The sequence below is a fragment of the Camellia sinensis genome, chromosome 4 (assembly GCF_055761805.1).
Source record: "Camellia sinensis isolate YWXY chromosome 4, ASM5576180v1, whole genome shotgun sequence".
Lineage (NCBI taxonomy): Eukaryota > Viridiplantae > Streptophyta > Magnoliopsida > Ericales > Theaceae > Camellia > Camellia sinensis.
Genome location: NC_138964.1, coordinates 32,214,631 through 32,234,108, shown reverse-complemented (window position 1 = coordinate 32,234,108; position 19,478 = coordinate 32,214,631). Strand labels below are relative to the sequence as shown.

Here is a 19,478-nt window from a genome sequence, read left to right as displayed (position 1 = left end):
GAGAGGTCACCAAACCAGCTAAAAATAGTAACATGGCATGTCAAATAAACCCCAAAAACCCACTTAAATGAGGTCCATGCATGCAAGAATAGTGTGTTCCTTTGAAAGGCCACAAGAGGGGTTACTCTACACATGCATTAAGGACACTTAGCATACCAAAACCAACTCTGAAAATGAGTTACGGGGGTCCTAAAACCCACTAAAAAATGCTGGAAATGAAGCTTGGAAGCTTGCAAATAGGGGGTCCTTTGGAATGCCAAAAAGGCCAACAAACAAGACAAGGAGAGAGGGGGTCACCCGCCTCTAATTTTAGCTCTCAAAAATACATCTAGGCCACTGAAAATCCACTGGATTTCAGTGGCTAAGAGGGCAAACCCCAATGCAAATGCTCTAATGCATAGCCCTAATCATGAGGAAATGAAGCATGCAAAGGGGAAGATGACCCCAAACAGAAAAATTCCCTTAATCGAACTTCGAGAGGGGCTCAAAATAAGACTTTTTTTAGTTCATGGAAAATCTCGAAAATGCTTGCAAGTAAGGCTAAGATATCATGCAAAATAAGCCCTAAAAGAGAGGTGAAGCATACAAGGAGGTAGGTGACCTCAAACAGAAAAGTGTCCTTAATCAAACTTCAAGAGAAGCTCAAAATAAGACACTTTATAGTTTATGTTGAAGTCCAAAAATGCTAGAAAATAGGGCCAAAGTATATAGCAAAATAATGCAAGAAAAGGGGAAATGGAGACTTACCCTTGTAGCACAGCAATGCAGCAACTTCTGGACCAAGTTGGTGAACCTTCAACCTCTGCAAATCAGTCCCAAGGTGCTGGAATGGATGGTGGAGGTGGTAGGCTATGAGGTGTAGTGTAAATGACCAAGAACAAGGGTGTTTGGAGGCTTGAAGTAGAGAGATGGAGGGGAAATGGGTGTATGCCTTAGCCAAGATTGTTCAACCCTTGCAAAATGAGAGGGAGGCCTCTCTTATAGAAGAGGAAAGCCATGGCTTCTTGGAGAAGCCTCAAGAGGGGGTCAAAGCTTCTAAAAGAAGCTTGACCAAAAGGGTCAAGCTTTCTCAAGAAGCTTGACAAAAGGGGCAAACTTTTCCTAGAAGCTAAGCAAAGGGGTCAAAACCACCTTAAAAAGACCAAACAAAAGGCTAAAATCTCGAACAGTGGGTCAAGTGCTACACAACTGGCACAGCTGTATTGCACTCTAGAAGGCCAAAAAGCAAAAGGTTGGCCGACCAGCCAAGGTGGTCGGCCGACCACTTCCCCTGGTCGGTCGACCAGGGTTCAAAAGGGTCAAGGAGGAATGTTGGTCGGCCATACCAGAAAGGTGGCCTCCTAGATGAGTAGAATACAGCTGTATGGTTGGAAACCAGAAAAAGTGACCCAGGACAGAGAAAAACCATCTTTCTAGCAAGGTTCAAAAGGGTCAGGAAGAAAAGCTGGTCGGCCTACCCATATTGGTGGCCTCCCAGATGAGTACAATACAATGGTGGTATGGGAGACCAGAAATTAAGGTCCAAAAGTGAGAAAGACCAGCTTTCTGTCAAGAAAACCGGCTGGAGGTGAGAGAAAATAATTTTCAAAAGAATTGCTGGTCTTCCACCATCCCACCACCTTCCTAACAATGAAAATAGGGTCCATACCAAAAATGAACCCTAACCAATGCAAAACGAGGGTTCGGGGGCCAAAACGCGCAGCCCGGGGCCCCGAAAACAGGCTGTTAGGTACCGAAAGTGGCGTGCGACCTCAAAGGTGGTCTCCCCGGCCACAGTGTCCCTCTAGGGAGACGAAACAAGGTGTGTGCGAAAAACCGGCGCAAACGGAGGTAGTTAAGCGGTCCTGAACCAAGGCACACGGCCGATGGCTCCGAAAATCGAAAACTGGGCTCCAAACGGGAAAAATGGCCTACGACCACGAAACGTAGCCTACGGCCACTGAGAGATGGTCTACGAGACCTCTCCCTCCCTTCGGGAAGAGAAAACAGAGAAAACAAAACCTGGTTCACAAACCGAGGCAAAGCACAAAAGAGCCTCGAAGTCTAGAGGCAAGGCTCGCAGCCGAGACTCTGAAACCTCAGAACGAGCACAATATGCATCATCACCGAGCGCTCAATTGGTGACATCTGAGTCTTAAGGTCGGTCAAAAATAGGGTGTCTACAACAAGTATGACCTTTGATTCTTTGTGTGTGATTTGTAGCGCTAATGGATGTACTATGTAAGATTAAGCATGAATTCTGATTTTTGTATGTGATTTGAATATGAATCTGTTTCTGACTGAAATCTGATTATGCATATGACTCTATGTTGGACATCGTTCATTAAAACACTTTACTTTGTTATTATTCACTGGGCTTCAGCTCACTGTATTATTTATGTATGTAGGTGATCAGCCACGTGACCAGGCCTAGAGCTTCTGCTTGGACTCTGTTTTGTCAGCTAAACTATGTGCCTCCCGTGGAGGTTCCGGATATGTCTAGTGGTTATGGCTAAGTACATAAAGTCCAAGTTTTGTTTTCTTGTTTAGTTAAACAAGTCTTTGCTTATTTTATAAATAGGGCTAGGTCCTTTTTTGTCTAATCTGTATATATATGATGACGTAAGAATGATGTGTAAATATGTATATAAAATGTTTCAAATTTTTCTGTCTCATATAAGTCTGCACAGCTCAATGGATGTTGTATATTTGTTATTTGCTTTCGTTAGCCCCTAATATTATGTCATTATGTCTCAGAGGCCTTCGGTAATCCCAGGATTACTGGCCGGTTACGATGCTAAACCTATAGGGGTGGGTTTGGGTCGTGACAATCAGAATGCGACTTCTCAACACAAGATATGAGATACTCCATTCAGGTTAAAGAGCATGCTTTATTTTTTTTCTCATTTGTCTCAAAACACTTTGTTTTTCCCAAAAAGTGTTCAAACCTACACCATCACAATTCAAATACATTTTCAACTATCCACAACAAAATAGAGAGATTTCCAAACTGTTTTTTCGAAACCCAAAGGTGTTATATATAAAACCATTTTTATTTTGTTTTTGATTTGTTGGATTCAATTTTTTGTTAAATCGCGAACTTGCGTTTCAATCCAAAACCTTTTTAGTTCAAGAAAAGTACCCAAGGCCACAATACCAAAAAGGAGAGTTTTGTTTTCCTCAAAATCATTCATCAGCATTCCTCCGGTGAATCACAACATAGTCACCTAATAAAGCCCATCATGCTCATGGTGATGCCCAATACCAAAACAAAATTTCCAAGATGAGAATCCCTAATTTTTTTTTTTTTTTGAAATGCCAGCAATGCAATAACATAAGAGAAGCAATTTTAGCCATCAATCACATAATGGTGCAAAAGAGCTTATAAAACCAAAGTTCCCAACCATAATCCCAAACAGGTTACCACAACTCAAAACAAGCTTCCAACTGTCCATACGGGACTTAAATACCATACCAAGACACTGTTCAATTACACTATCCTCAATTCTAACCTATTTCCGAGGTGACTATATGTCAACCAACCCAAATACTAATCAATCAACTATCTAACACCTCTATCCCGCACCAGTCTCCAAACGACATACTACTTAACTTCATATAACTTAACATCAACACCAACACCTTACCCAACCTCACTAACTCCAAAATGGTGTTCCATGCATAACCTCCCATACTCGTTGAATCACTCTAGATTCTTCAAAGTTAATCCACAGTACTCTGATTCTCCATTCACCCATCACACGTATGCCTATGTGGCATGCACATCCTCACTTCACATTTGAGTCTGAATTGAACTTCTCAAATTAAACACAATGCACCCTCTCAAGTGAACGCACACACCAGTACCTTACACCACACACACAAGGACCGAATAGGTCAAAACAACTCTGACAGAGTGTACCAATCACTCCATGCAATCTTACTACATCACTCAAAGTTCCACTATCCAAACTAAACAATAAACACTCATACCAAAGTGACCCAGTACTATCAAATATTAAACTATTCAATCCAATCATTAACCACACTATTGTCTTTCCAAGGCACCCTCTTGGGACCGCCCTATGATCGATCCCCTTCTACACATCATCTAACAACAATACACAAACCATGTACTGTCACACACCATACTAGCAAAACTTCATCACTTACTACACAACATCTCACCCTTAACACCAAATGGGTTATCTCCATACTGAATCCCTCATTTTGCTAATGTACTCACAACCTCAATCAAGTTCACAACAACGAAATTCACATACTTATTCTCTCGCACCATGTCAACTCGCAAAAGCCTACTATGTCACAACGCCAGCTTTACTACGTAATAACCCAAACCGAACAACAAGCAAACACAACATCTCCATCCCTCAGTGACCAATAAGGTTAACTCTTTAATCCACATTCTATTCGTCACTCATTACACGAGTATAACCCAAATATTAAGTCTCCTAGTTAATCCACCAGTTGTTGATGCTTATTGAACAATTATCCTAAACCAAACCACAACACATACACATGACACCTCCAAGGCTTTCAAAGTCATACCATCCTAACTCCACAAAAAAACAAAAGAAGTTTTCAACCTCCTCTACTCGAGTCGTAAAACACTATATTTCCAACTACTCTCTCAACCAACCTAGAACGCTACGTGAGCCAAAACATGGCCCCATCTCCGAAAACAATCACTTCCTCATTGACATTCCAAACCTCGACCAATAAACACTAAACCACTATGACTCTACACATAAGTCACGCACTAACCATGGGTTACGTACCCAACCAACCCTTCCGAAAACATCTTTTAACTTGACCAGAATTGAGGTACACATCTCTCGCATCCAAATATAATAAATAAATGCTAGACCTTAGGAAACGTCCGCAGTACCACTGCTTGAAATACAACGCAAGGTGTTTAGAGCACACCACTCACCAAACAGTAACAACCAATACTACGATGAGGGACTAACATCCCTTCACAAGAAACAACTAACCAGAAAAACTAAGATCCGCTAATATTACCCACCATTAAAGTATAAGTCTATACCCAACGAAATTATACGTTATTCTCAAAACACGAGTAATCATAATTCTCTCTATACCCAGAATAAAGAAATACTCCACCTTTGCATACATCCTTACACTACATCATACTAGTTCATTAGGTCAACTCTAGACCAGCCAACCATGACAACCCATCGCCAAAACACTAACTCAAAAGCAATCACACCATCCATAATCTTCTAACACACCTTGTGCCTTACCGAATTGTCCACAACAACGACTCTACCTAGTATTCAACCAATTGCCTCACCCAACTGCAGGAAACAACCACTCCTATGCCAACTAAACATACATCACCTATAAAGAACAAATAATGGCCTAAATAGCCAAACTAACTTCACCAACCTCGAAGGAAGTCAAACCACAACACTACATCCCAACCAACCACACCCCACAACATGGGTTTCTAGGTTACCAACACCGAATTTGGAACCATACATCACCATTACCAATACATACAAGTTCAAACCTAACTCTTCATGTTCCAGAAATTCTGACACCATATACATCCCTTACACCTGATTGACCGAGGCCATGACTAACTCCAGAAACCGTACTAGTCCAAAGATTACCAACCAACGCCAAACATACACGATGCTACCCAAGTGAGCATCAGAACTCAACCCTCATATGCCGTCACAAAGGACTTGAAAACACTACCATCTCTCAAAGACGTACCAACCACCCCCAAGGTGACCAATGCCAACTCATAACCAACGCTAATACATAACCGATATAGCACACACACCGAGGTACCCATTTCGAGTTCACTGCTCCTTCCATACATCTCTATAAAAGAGAGAATACCCACAACCTAGGATACATAACACTAGTACCCTTCCTCAAAATACTAACATAACCACATAAGGATGATTCGAATAACCACATTGAGACTCCACTCAAATCATACATCACCTACAACATAACACATAAAACATAATCATGCTAAGTCTACAAAGTAGTTATTCGTTCCAGCGCTCACTTAGATTTCCCATTAGAAACAATGTTGATCAAGTGCATTTCCAACAAGAATTCTAAGCTAGTCAACTAGACACCGAATAATATTTATGAGTCTTAACACCATATCCACATAAAATGCAACACATAAACATGTTATCACTTAGCATATAACATACAAATGTCCTCATTGAGCATGATAAACCTACTATGGCTAACCACTTTCTACAAACCCAAGGTTTTCAAACCTGGTTAGCTCTGATACCAAGTTGTCACGCCCCAGATTTACACGGTCCGACTCACGTGAATAAACCACCCAACGATGAACAATAGAAAACAACTCTCATGCATATGAATATAATATAGTCACATAATTAATACTTGTGTTTATCCGAGTTTATATATTCTTAGATATAACATCTAAGTCGAATGGATGTTCTGTTACTAAAAACATATACATATGTTATAAATTAAATTGAACGTTCTGAGGCTTATATCATACACAAGGGTGTAATCCTTACAAGAATGAAACACGGCTAGTAAATCACATAAATGGCCCATGGCCCGCAAACAACTAAACTACCGTACACAGTTTCGGGCACAACTTCACGTCACAGTCCACATCTACTTATGTACACCTGAAAAACATTTCAGCCACATAGTGTGAGCATAAAGTCCAGCAGAGAATATTTTAAAAACTAAACATGCTCTGCCAGCATAAATGATCATGATGCAATACATATATATATAATATGCCCAAATGTATTTTCAAACCATTTGATTTCTTTCCAATTACCAAAACCTTATGTTTAATCAAAACGTTTTCCAAGTTCAAATCATCAGATTGATATAAAATTTCTTTCCAAAAACCAATCCTGGTACCTCAATACCAACCAGCAAATACATTGCTAAATCAAATGCGAATACATCGCTCGACAATAGCAAAAACATTGTTAAAATCATTTTTCCAAACATCCTATTCCAGACTAACAAAATAGTAAATAAAATGTGTAAATCTCCAAAACAAATACAACCTTTCATGGAAATTTCGTTCGCAGGAAACTGTAAACTGGCACCCATGTAAACATAGACTACACAAGCGCTACTATTGTCATTTGAAAGATATTTTGTTTGTAGGATCGACACCCATGTATACGCGTGATTTTTAGGACTTTCACCATAGAGACTCAGACCAACTTATTTCAATGAGACAATACTTACTTCCCAGATTCATCATTTTATTTACCTATTACTCAATAGTACAATACATGTATCTCCAAATATTATTTTTCCAAAACAATGCAAATGTTCCAAAACATAATATGAGAATTCCATAACTTCTTTCCAAAACATACAATTTCAATTTCCAAAATCCATTACATGCTCCATGATATAAATGATTTCAATTTGCCTAGTCCACATGCGATTTCTAAGACACGACAATACTAGCTGAGAGGGAGATTTATGATCTGGATTGGGCCGTGGAATTGGGCCGGACAGATTTAGGCCGAACAGAGTTGTGCCGGACAGATTTGGGCCGGACAGAGTTGTGCCAGACAGATTTGGGCCGAACAGGTGTTGGGCCAAGTTGTGTGGCCCAGCCTTGAAGGAAGCTGCTCGGTTAAGGCAGCGCGTGGATTGACCAAGCTGCAAGGATCCGCGGTTACGAAGCCGGTCAGGTGAAAGGTCCAGGGCTAGGAAAGGCAAGGTTGGACCGAGGTACCTTTTTGCTCGGCAGGAAGGTCGACCGCAGACAAGCGTGAGTTGTCCCGAACTCGGCTTTGCCGAGATGCCGCCGAGTCCGGTCCTCATCTGAGCTTAGCTGTTGGAGTACTTGGGCTTGAAGCGCAGCATGGCAGACGATGGCCGAGATGGTACTGCCCGGCTACCGAGCTCCTAGGAGAATGGGCAGGCAGTTAGGTTAGGTGGTGCTCAGCAAGGTTTATGCTGACAGATGGGATAGTAGTGCCACGTGTTGAGAGGACACTGGGAGTAGATTTGGGGCGCAGAAGGTATATAAACACGTCTGCGCCCCCCATACGCGGACAGACGAACATTTGGTGAGACATACACTAAACACAATTCTCTCCCTTCTCTCTATCTATCCCCTGTGTGTGTGTCTAACTTGATCGTCGGAGGGGTTTTCCGGCCACACACCGCCGGGTAGCTCACCGCTATTGTGCTCGCAGGTGATCGGACAGAAACGGAGCTTGGAAGAAAGGAGTACGGGCTTGCCGGAATATTTGCTCCCCGTACACTAGCCTCCACCGATAATCAAAATAAGTATCTCTAATGCAATAATTAAAAGATAATCAATATAGATATATTTTCCAAAAGTGTAACAGCACCCATTTTCAAAATCCCATAACCATTTCCTTTCCATTTTTTTCCAACCAAACCATTTACCAAAATCAATTCAACTCCAACTCCTAAAACAATATCATTTAGGGTTTTTCTACAAATTGAGAATTTTCTTTTTTAGAAAATCAAATGCAAGCTTATTTACCAAAAATAGATTTAATAGCAAAATCATAACCAAACAACCTCCAATTTTTACAAACCCTCAACCCACAATAGCATTTCAAGATCAACCAAATGACTACAAAATATAAATAACAAGATACGTCACAAATATGCTACCAAACTCATATTGAGCTTAGGAAATAGACCATACCTCTTGAAGTGAGGAAGAGACGAGAGAGAGAGAGAGAAAATGGAGAAACCTCAAGGACGCCGAAAACCAGCTTTGCTCTGATCAAAATAAAGCTTTCAATGTGCTCTACCTTTTTGTCATAGGGGGAATAAATTAATGGATCTAGGTGTATTTGTAGAGAGAATGTGAGTTTTAGAGAGGGAAGCTTTAGGTCTAGAGTTTTTAGAATGTTTAGAGAGAGAGAAATGAAAAAGTGACTAAAAAAGATGACTCTACGATCTGATATACATACAGACTGCTCGAACCAAAATGTATCGCTCGATTATCCAGACACAAAAGTGTGACCACTCGAGCACAGGAAGTGACCGCTTGAGTGTAGAATACAAACTCTCAGAAGTTTTGCAGACAAAAGACAACTGCTCAAGCACAAAAAGTACCGCTCGAGCGAACGCTGCTCGAGCATAAGAAAGCCCGCTCAAGCGAAGAACGCCGACTCCCAGTATCTCAACAAATCTGCAAAACTACTGGAAGTTTATAAAGGCCGTTCGAGCGCAGGAAGTGCCGCTAATGCGAAAAGGTAAAATTCTAGGCAACAACGGTTTTGAAAAACAAGCTACCAATCTATTCCGAATGCAACCAAGACACTCTAATAACTGAACTCAATGAGAAATAAGGAGAAACTAGACTTGAACAACCATATATGACAATGAAACCCAGATCCAAAATATCAACGGGTCGGCTCTAAACCAGAATCACCATATACTTCGTCGAGAAAAACTCGCCTGACAAAGATTTTCAAAGTTGGAAAAACCCTCAGACTTACTTTTTCGAGGAAAATCAGCTCTGCAAAGATTTTCAAAGTTGAAACAACCCTCCAACTTGCTTTGCAGACCAAAACCCGCTCAACAAAGATTTTCAAAGTTGGAAAAATTCTCCAACTTACTTTGCCAACTACAAACCTACTTTGTAAAAATTTTCGAAGTGGAAAAAACCCTCCAACTTACTTCACCCAGCAAAACCCGCTCGGTAAAGATTTTCAAAGTTGAAAAAACCCTCCAACTTACTTCACAAAGCAAAACTCGCTTGGCAAAGAGATAAAGTTTCTAACCAAGGGGTAGCATAATTCATCTTGCCCCCATGATTCATAAAATGCGGACTCCATCTTATCATATTTGACCAAAATAATGATCTCCTTCCATCGCAGAATAATAATGCATCAAGTTGATGCTCAACATTTAATAAAAATCCGACATAATGTATAAAATCTATACTCCGTAGCATAATAACTAATAAAATACCTCCATGTTCGGAATAATAATGCATAAAACCCATGCTTCGTAGATAATAAAAATTTGACATAATAATTGATAATAATACCTTCGTGTCCATAAAATTCATACTCCACAAATAAAAAATCCAATATAATAATTGCTAATAATATCTCTAAGCTAAACGCATAAAACCCATGCTCCACAAATAGTAAAAATTCGACATAATGTCATTTCCCTGTTTTAGTGACTTATGAGTCATACTTTGATTTATTCAACCATATCTCCAGATTTTGATATGATAAAATCATAGCAAAATTTGAATACAATAAGCTTGAAGTTTCATTAATTCAGTTGGTGATGACAGAATGCTTGCCAAGTGAGTTTGAATCACTATTCAGTTGATTGTTTCATTGAACTGCATCACCAAGGTGGTATATAGCAGGTGTTAGTGTTAATTCCACCGAGTTAGGCTAGTTGATTGCAACTATAGTGGAGTGCAAGAGAAAATTCTTGCTCAGCGATCCAAACCTCACCCTCCACAATTTATTTATTTTGATTAGGTTTCCTTACCATTAACTCTAGGCATTAGATATAAAAGCAAGGAAATAAACTTAATCAAAAGCTTCCCTGTTTGATATGGTAAGATTTGTCAACATCGGTTAGAGCTAATCCTTTTGCATGGATCATTAATCAGAATTTCCATATTGTTGAATGATATTGATGCTGTGACGATGATTACATGGACTCCTCTTAGATCCTTATTCTACGTGCAAGTACAAAAAGTTGCATAAACCAAATACATTTTTTAAACTTATTTCTTGATCTTTGATAAAGTAATTTTCTAAAGTTTGGCCAGGCACACAGGTTCTACTGAATTTTAATCTCCTTCTTGATCTTCTTCTTCATTGATTTTAGTCGTTTCCCACCGATGGTGTCAATTGTATAGATAATAATTAAAAAAAAAAACATATTTGTTGATGAAGAATCCAACGAAGAAGATGATTAGAGCCACCACATGATTGCCATCTGCAAGATAAAGCTCCTCCAGTCGTTGAACGGTTGGGGGCCCTTTGACGCCTAAGTCAGTCCTCCAATATTATAAAAATATTTAATGGATTAATAAATTGCATACCTCAACTCATAAGGGTGTAGTCTATTTATAATAGCCAGTGACCTGCCTAGCAAGCAGTTTGAATGTTCCAAAAGGCCTATCCCAAACAATCTCCAGTTGTTTAGGACTTCTATATCAATTAAATTTCTTCTCCTGATAAGTTTTACATAACATAAAACACGAATCTAGTATTTGATGAAAATTTGATAACTGCTATTCATGTGATAATCCATGACTATGTCACTTGTTAATGTCTGGACCCACATAATTCTTGTAGTTATTTTTACTACGCAAATCTTTCAGGTTCTTAAAGGCATGGACTCTCTACCCTAATTTTCCTCAGCTTTTTGTTACCTCATGGACAAACACTACCTTCACTTGATGGTCTGGGTTTATACTTATTCAAAAACTCAAACACCTTAAGTTGATTCTCAAAGCCTGGAATTCTGAGGTGTTTGGCAACATTTCTTCCAAACTGAAGACCTCTGAGGAAGAGCTACATGCACTAGACATTGTAGTAGAAGAAAAGGCAATGCTTGATTCAGAAAAGGAAAGAAGAAGTGTGGTTAGAGGTGAAATATAGAAGCTTTATAAAATGCTAGAGTGGACATGGCATCAAAAATCCAGTTTGAGCTGGACTCTTCGTGGAGATAAAAATACTAGATTCTTCCATGTTGTTACTAGTACCAGGTAGAGTCAAAATCTAATCAACTCTATGACAGTTAATGGTGTGCTTCTTGAGGATCCTAGCAGGGTCAGGCATCAAGTACTTCATCATTTCAAGACTCAATTCACTGAATCATGGGTTAATAGACCTATTCTAGGGGGGGTGTTTAAAACTATTGAGGCAAATCATGTCTCTCATCATCTTGTATCTAAGTTCAGTGCAACAGGGATTTTAGCAGCAATCAAAGAATGCAACAACAACAAAGCTCCAGGCCCTGATGGGTTCAACTTGCTATGCTTTCAGAAGTTTTGGAAGGTTATGAAGCAAGAGCTCATGTAATTTTTTAAAGAATTTCACTCCAACAGCAAGCTCACTTATGGCATTAATAGCACTTTCATTACTCTTATCCCCGAGCTCGAAAATCCCATTGGCTTATCGAACTATAGACCCATTAGTCTTGTGGGTTCTATTTACAAAATCTTGGCCAAAGTTTTAGCATCCAGCTTGAAGTCAGTGCTCCTCTCAATCATTGGTGAAGCCAGACTACCTTCATAGGAGAGAGATATATCCTTAATGGGGTGTTCATTGCTAATGAAGTAGTGGATGGATGCAAGAAGGCTAAGAAGTAAGGGCTGATCCTTAAGCTGGATTTTGAAAAAGCATTTGATTATGTAAATTGGGAATTCTTATATGATGTTCAGCTTTGGCTTTGGGGATAAATGGATCTTTTGGATGAAAGCTTGTGTGACTACAACAAGGATCTCCATTCTAGTCAATGGATCACCTACTGAGGAATTCTCACCCCAAAGAGGCCTTAGGCTGGGTGATCCACTCTCCCTTTTTCTATTCAACATAGTGGCTAAAGGGCTCAATATTCTTCTAGTCAGAGCACTTAACCTTGGCATTCTTAAAGGTGTGATAGTTGGGGCCAATAATGTTCGTATTTTACATCTGCAATTTGCTGATGATTCAATTCTCTTTTGTCAAGCTAATTGGGATCAGTTGGTGTTAGTCAAAGGAGCTCTCAAATGTTTTAAAGTTCTATCTAGTCTCAAAATTAATTATCACAAGAGTGTTCTGTGTGGTATTGGAGTCACTAATGATCTTATGCTTTCCTTTGCTAATCTTCTCAACTATAAGGTACAGAGCCTTCCATTAAAATTTCTGGAGCTACCACTTGGAGCCAATCCTGGTAGGAAATCTACATTGTAACCTGCTCTTGACAAAGTCATATCTAAACTATCAGGGTGGAAGAGAAAGCTGCTATCCTTTGCAGGTAGACTAACTTTGATCAAGTCTACCCTTTCAAGCTTACCTCTCTATTTCCTTTCTTTGTTTAAAATGCCTGAAGGTGTGGCTAGAGAATTTGAAAAGATTGAGGCTGCATTCTTATGGGGTGGTAATAATCTGAAAATGAAAGTACATCTAGTGAAATGGGTAGAGGCTACAAAGAGTATTGACCCAGGGGGTTTGGGCACCAGAAGAATCAGAGATGTAAATGCTTGTCTACTACTCAAATGGTGGTGGAAATTTGTAAACCAAATCAATGCACTTTGGAGGAGAGCAATTTGCAGCAAATATAAGATTATTGAAGATTGTTGTCATCCTCCAATAAGGCCCTCTTACAAGCATGCTAGAATGTGGAGTGACATTTTATCTATTGGGGCCTCCAGTAGTTCTACTTTCAACTTCTTCTTGGCCAACTGTCTAATTAAATTAGGGAATGGTAATAGAATTAGATTTTGGACTGATAGATGGTGTGGTGATAATTGCCTCAAATATGATTTTCCATTTCTTTTTAATCTCTCAACTGATAAAGAAGGCCCTCTCCACCAATTCTTTACTAGGAAAACCAACTCAAGTGTTTGGAACTTTCCTCATAGAAGAGAGTTGTATGGCTGGGAATTAGTTGAAGAAGCTAGTCTGATTGCGGTTTTATCCTCAGCTCCACCTCTGTGTAATGAAAGTGCAGACTGCCTGATATGGTCTAATGATGCTGTAGGCCATACTCAGTTCTCTGTGTTTGGTCTATATTCTCATAGTAGCTCCCTTCTTGGCCCTAATCTAAGAATCTGCAAACATGTTTGGAGCTTTGTGTTGCCCCCTAAAGTCTCATTCTTTTGCTAGCTGGCCTGGAAAAACAGAGTGAAATCTTCAGAATTCTTGCATAAGATTGGCATACTTGATAGCAGTGCTTCGACTCTCTGTCCCTTCTGTAATTCTAAATCTAAATCTACCATTCATGTCTTGCTTCATTGCTCTTTCTCTTGGTTGATTTGGTCTGCAGTGATTCAAGAATGGGGGTTTCAATGGTGCATTATAATTTTAGTAGCTTGTCTGCTCAATTGGTGGATGGGTCAGAAATTTCAGAAGTCTGACAGATTAATTTGGAGAGCCATCCCCTTAGTTATTCTTTGGTCTCTTTGGAAGCATAGGAATGATTGTGTATTTTCCGAGGCTCAACCCAACTTTTTTGGTCTACTTGAACTCATCAAAATTAAAACTGCCCTTTGGCTCAAAGCATCGGTTAAGAATTTCTCCTACACAGTGGATGATCTAGTCTTCAAGTGGAAACAGATCAGGGGCACGGTTTGATCATCTAGCTGGTTTTTGATTTGTTTCTTCTTTTCTTTGGTTGGTTCCTTATAAACCATGGGGAGTTCATATCCTTTGCTTAGTTTGTGTGTTCTTTTGCTACTTGCAGCTCCTCTTCTTTATTGATTGTGTCTTTTCTCTTCTTCATCTTCAATCGATAAAGTTTTCTTTGCCAATCAAAAAAAAAAAAAAAAAAAAAAATCTCTTAACAATGTTATATTTTTTGGGGGTTAGTAGCAATCTTTATTTTTAGTGAGAAAAAAAATTTTAATTTTGTCAATCTGATGCATTGAATTGGATTTTTTAGTCCATTTTTATTTGATTTAGTTTGATAAATAATCTTGCATTTATTCATACAGATTGATAGATTATTAGGAAATCAAACAAAATCAGAAGAACAGGAATCACTTGTTTGGTGTATTTGACCTTCTTCCTTACAAATTTTTCTGGTTGGATTGGTTAGCTCCTTTTAACATTTAAATGATGAAATAATGATATGGTCTTTAAGTTATATCAATGCCCTCCATTAAATGATGAAATGTTTTTGCCCCCTTTCCCCCACCAAAAAAAAAAAAAAAAAAAAAAAAAATTCTCTAAATCCTAGTTCCGCCCCTAGTGGTGGGAGGTGCTAGGAGAAGGTGGAGGTGGAAAGAAAATAAGGGAAAAGGTAGAATGCATCAGAGACAAAAGTGGAGCGAGTGACACTTGCTGGGGAAGGTAGAAAGGGGTGAAGGAAGGTGGTGGTTGGAGGTAGAGATGGTGTTCAGGTGGATGCCAGAGGTGGTGGTGACGACGATGGAAAGAGGATAAGGTAGTTGCTGAAGTGGTTGTAGAGAGAGTGTTGAGAGATATGGGTTTTAGAGTTTTTTATTTTATTTACTTATTTATTTATTTATTTTTGGTAATTTTACGTAGCAGTATAATGGTATTTAAGATTATGATAAATACCTCCTCACCCTGACATTTCAGTAAATTTCATTATAATTTTTCCTTTCCTTATTCCATTGCTTGGCCAACTGCTAGAAAAACTATTGGGTGTTAAGAGGATAGGACGCAGTAATATCATGCGATACTCTTCACCAACCATAAATCATTAGCCCCTCATATTATCTTTCCATACACTAACATAAACTAAAAGTGGCAGGTGTGCATATGGTCATTTTGTTTCAGATAAGTAAGACTCTGAAATATACGATTGAATTTTAATTTTAAAAATTAAAACATTTTATGAATTTAAAAAGATCAAAATCAATAAATGAAACCACCAAAGGGGCAGCAATGTGAACACAATATAAAAAGACAGCAATTCAATTTCAATTTGTATTTTGCAGCCAACAAAACCAATAAATTAGAGTTTGGAAGCCATATATACATCATTCTATAGCTCTCGTAGTGAGGTTTCTAAAAGCATTTTTGTTTCACAACAGCATTTCCATGATATGTCACCTGTTTAGTGCATTAATGTCCAAGTTATTTCAAAATAAATATTAAGGTAAATTATATTTTTTCACTCTTATAGTTCAATTAAAATTTTACTTTAGTCTTTATTTTTATTTTTTAAAATTTAAATAATTTGAGCCTTCCACTTTAAATTCAATTTTAGTTTGCTCTTTCGTCCAAATTTTCATTAATTTTTTTCCATGTGTACAAAAAAAAAAAAGTTAAAAAAAAAAATTGACAATTATTTCAAAATCATTAATTTGAAACTTCAACTTACAAAAGAATCAAATTAAAACTAGTCTAGAGATCAAATATTTTGTTTCAGGTTTTTCAATTTTCAATTTTCAATTTTTCTTTTTTGGATAAGTAAATGGATAAATATATTGATCCAAAATTAAAATAGGGCTAATCACATCTTTTACATTTATAGTTTAATTCAAATTTTAATTTCGTTCTTATAGTTTTAAAATGAATAGTTTGGTCTTTACACTTTGAATTTAGTTTAAATTTTGGTCATTTTATGCAAGTTAGAGGTTAATATTAACAATTTTAAGACACTTATCAATTTCTTTGAACACATAATAGAGAGAGATGAGAGAAAAGAAATTAAGAGTTACTGTAGAGAGAGAGAGTGTGTAAAGTTAAAAGTGATGGAAAAGTGAGTAAGGCTCAACTATTGAAATGATTTGACTCAATTTTCGGAGCTAATAAGCGGCAGACCATTCGAGCGACTGTAGACGTCCCCGAACGTCCCGGGAGGGAATCCCCCCCCCCCCCCGTTTTGTTCATTGGGCTCACTACAATTCAGGACTCAAAGTCACGGTCCTGTATCTAATCTCGCAGAGTGCAATGCAAGACCGATGAAATCATCAAAGAGTCCAAATCCGGCAAATCGTTTTTGAAAACAGATTTTTTTGAAAGAAGTGCCAAACATGGACTGCTTTGCCAGATACAGAGTCGCCACCTAAATATTTTATTTTCAGAAATTTTGCCTAAGGCCACGTGTCCGTCATCACCAAAGTTGCCTCGGCTCGGGAACTTGGGTACGATGGGGAAGGTCACTTCGTACCCCCGCTCGCCCCATCAAAGATCGGCCTCTACTAACCGTGATATCTAGTTTTGAAAACATTATGTGATCTTATTCCGGTTATTAACCTAGATTTACTACGTGATGCGCACAGCATACAAGTATAGACTGGGTCGCCTAAATTGGAACAAAACATTTTGTTTATTTGAAAATGGTTTGATGGTGCTACTCGTAAGTAGGCTAAGACGTGGATTTGCCACCCTCGGGTGGGCTTAGAAAAACATGATTTTGCCACTATCTAGTGGGCTTTAAAACTCGTATTTGATGAATTGTTCCAATTCAAATAGCCCAACCTTCACCCACAGGCATTCAGGCAGGTATATCATATAAGCACATAGCCTCATGGTAAGCATGCTATAATGGTAGTCACTCACACACATGCAAGGATGCTAAAGCATAAAACTTACCGAGTACTCCAAGCCAAAACAGAAACTATGTTAGAAATCCATGCATGATCCTAACTATACAGAAATGCCAAATGCAACACATGCAAAATGCAACTAATATAGGCTCGGCTATTCTAAACATGGCATATGATGATGCTACAGCTAGCACATATCCAATTTGGAATTTGAAATACAAATGCAGTTAGTATGATGCGTCGAGCCTAGTGCGTGCAAGACAGATGAATGAATGCAAACATGCTATCATACTGTATGCTAATTGAAACATGCCCTAATCTAACCATCATAAGTTGGTAAATAAAAGAGAGAAAGGCGTGGGGTTGGAAGACATACATCACACTCACGCACACTTATTACAATTGTGCCCTCACTCGGAGAGTCCGAAAGAATAATACAGTCTGAATAAATAATTACAGTCCGAAATGAATAATTAAATATTACAAAACCCTAATTAATTAACAAATTAATCTAGGAAAGCGAGTAAATTAGCATGCAAGCCTATAGACTACCTCAGCTCTGTTCCGAATGATGGGAGATGCATGCTTGAGTTGCCCGGCGCGGAAATCCATTGCGATGCCCCGATTCGCCTCTGTTTGCAATTAATGCCGGAATGCTGTGCAAGGCTTTTGAAAGCTGCTGATTTCTGATCTGCTACAACAGAGAGCAAGAAAGAGGCATGGCAAAGTATTTCACATATGTATGCATGACTACTCTTCAGGGAGTGTAGTCCTCGATCCTCATGCCACCAATCACGCATATCGATGCATGATGGCCGAGGAGTCCAATTGCACGACTAGATTGTGAAATGAATGCACATGAAAACACAACAAGACCTAGACTCCATCATGGGTAATCTGGAGTGTCGGCGACTGGGAATTGAAACACGTTCCGTCACTCGAAGTACGAAACGTCCCTCGTTTCCCGTGCTTGGGCTAACTCCTATCCCAAACACAATGCAAATGAGATGGCATACACAATGCGACTAACATACAACCTAGCATGCGCAATGCTATGAAATGGCATACACAATGCTCGATGTAACATGGCATACACAATGCTCTAACATGCAACCTAGCATACACAATGCTCGATGTAACATGGCATACACAATGCTCTAACATGCAACCTAGCATACACAATGCATAATGGACTTACACCAACATGAGTGGACCTCAGCCACACTCACATCAGTAGCCATAAGATGAAAATGAGATGACCGAATTGCATGCATACATGCACGCAAACCGAGGACCGAACCTAAGGCATAAAGTACCACTCTACCAAAGCATGGCAAGGATGAAGCATGGCAATCAAATATGTAAATTTCAGCACTGAAACATGATGCTAAATGGTCCCGAATCATGCAAACACGGCACCCGATGCATGGAGTAAGCCCCGAAACTCAAAACTAGGCACATTTATTGACTTGTAGCTATACAAAGCATGCACTATTTGACCATGAAGCACAAAGATAGAGCCAAGGCAGTCCCAAAACATGAACATTTCTAGTTCAAAGCATGACCAAAAGATGCTAGCATGATAGACTAAAATAGCATGCAACTTTGACTAGCAAACATGGTTTACATGGCATGCATATGAAGCATATGAAATCTCACCAAACCAGAAAAAATCAGTGAATAAAACATGCCAAAATATACCCAAATAATCACTGAAATGCAGCCAACATGTGCAAAAATGAGGGGCTTCTTTGCAAGGGCATACAAGGGGTAATTACGCACATGCATCAAGGACACTTAGCATGGCACAACCAACTCTGGAAACCAAATATGACAGCCCTAAAACTCACCAAATTGACCCTGAAATTGGTCTAGGGAACATGCAAAGAAAGGGCTCTTTGAAGGGCCTTGAATGGGATTGTTCTACACATGCATTGTGGGTATAAAGTATGATTAAAAGGGCCTTGGATAGACCTAAGGAAGACCCTAAACCTCACAGAATGAGGCCTGAAATCAGACTTTGATGCATGCAAAATAGGGTCCCTTTGGAAGGCCCAAAAGATCCCCAAACAAAACAAGGAGAGAGGGGGTCACCCCCCTCTAATTTTGGTCCTCAAAAATGCATCAAAGCCACTGAAAATTCACTAGATTTTAGTGGCTAATAGGCCAAACCATGGCCAATGCAAGTGCTCTAATGCATGGCCCTAATCATGAAGGAATGAAGCATGCATAGGGGAAGATGACCCCAAATAGAGAATAAAACTTAATCAAA

At 39.1% G+C, this 19,478-nt stretch overlaps 1 protein-coding gene across 1 annotated transcript; it reads left to right on the top strand.

Annotated features, from left to right (window-relative positions):
- Positions 1 to 11,771: 11,771 nt before the first annotated feature.
- Positions 11,772 to 12,935, top strand: LOC145823671 (uncharacterized). The gene is made up of 2 exons (XM_082923171.1): positions 11,772 to 12,058; positions 12,425 to 12,935. Exons 1-2 carry the CDS (start codon positions 11,772 to 11,774, stop codon positions 12,933 to 12,935), a joined length of 798 nt encoding a protein of 265 aa, XP_082779297.1.
- Positions 12,936 to 19,478: the final 6,543 nt, after the last annotated feature.

Excerpts from the sequence above, each read along its gene's own strand:
- LOC145823671 (XM_082923171.1), top strand. The coding sequence starts at position 11,772 with ATGACAGTTAATGGTGTGCTTCTTGAGGATCCTAGCAGGGTCAGGCAT. Across the intron at positions 12,059-12,424 it reads GTTATGAAGCAAGAGCTCAT|CTTTGGCTTTGGGGATAAAT; the intron begins GTAATTTTTTAA and ends TATGATGTTCAG.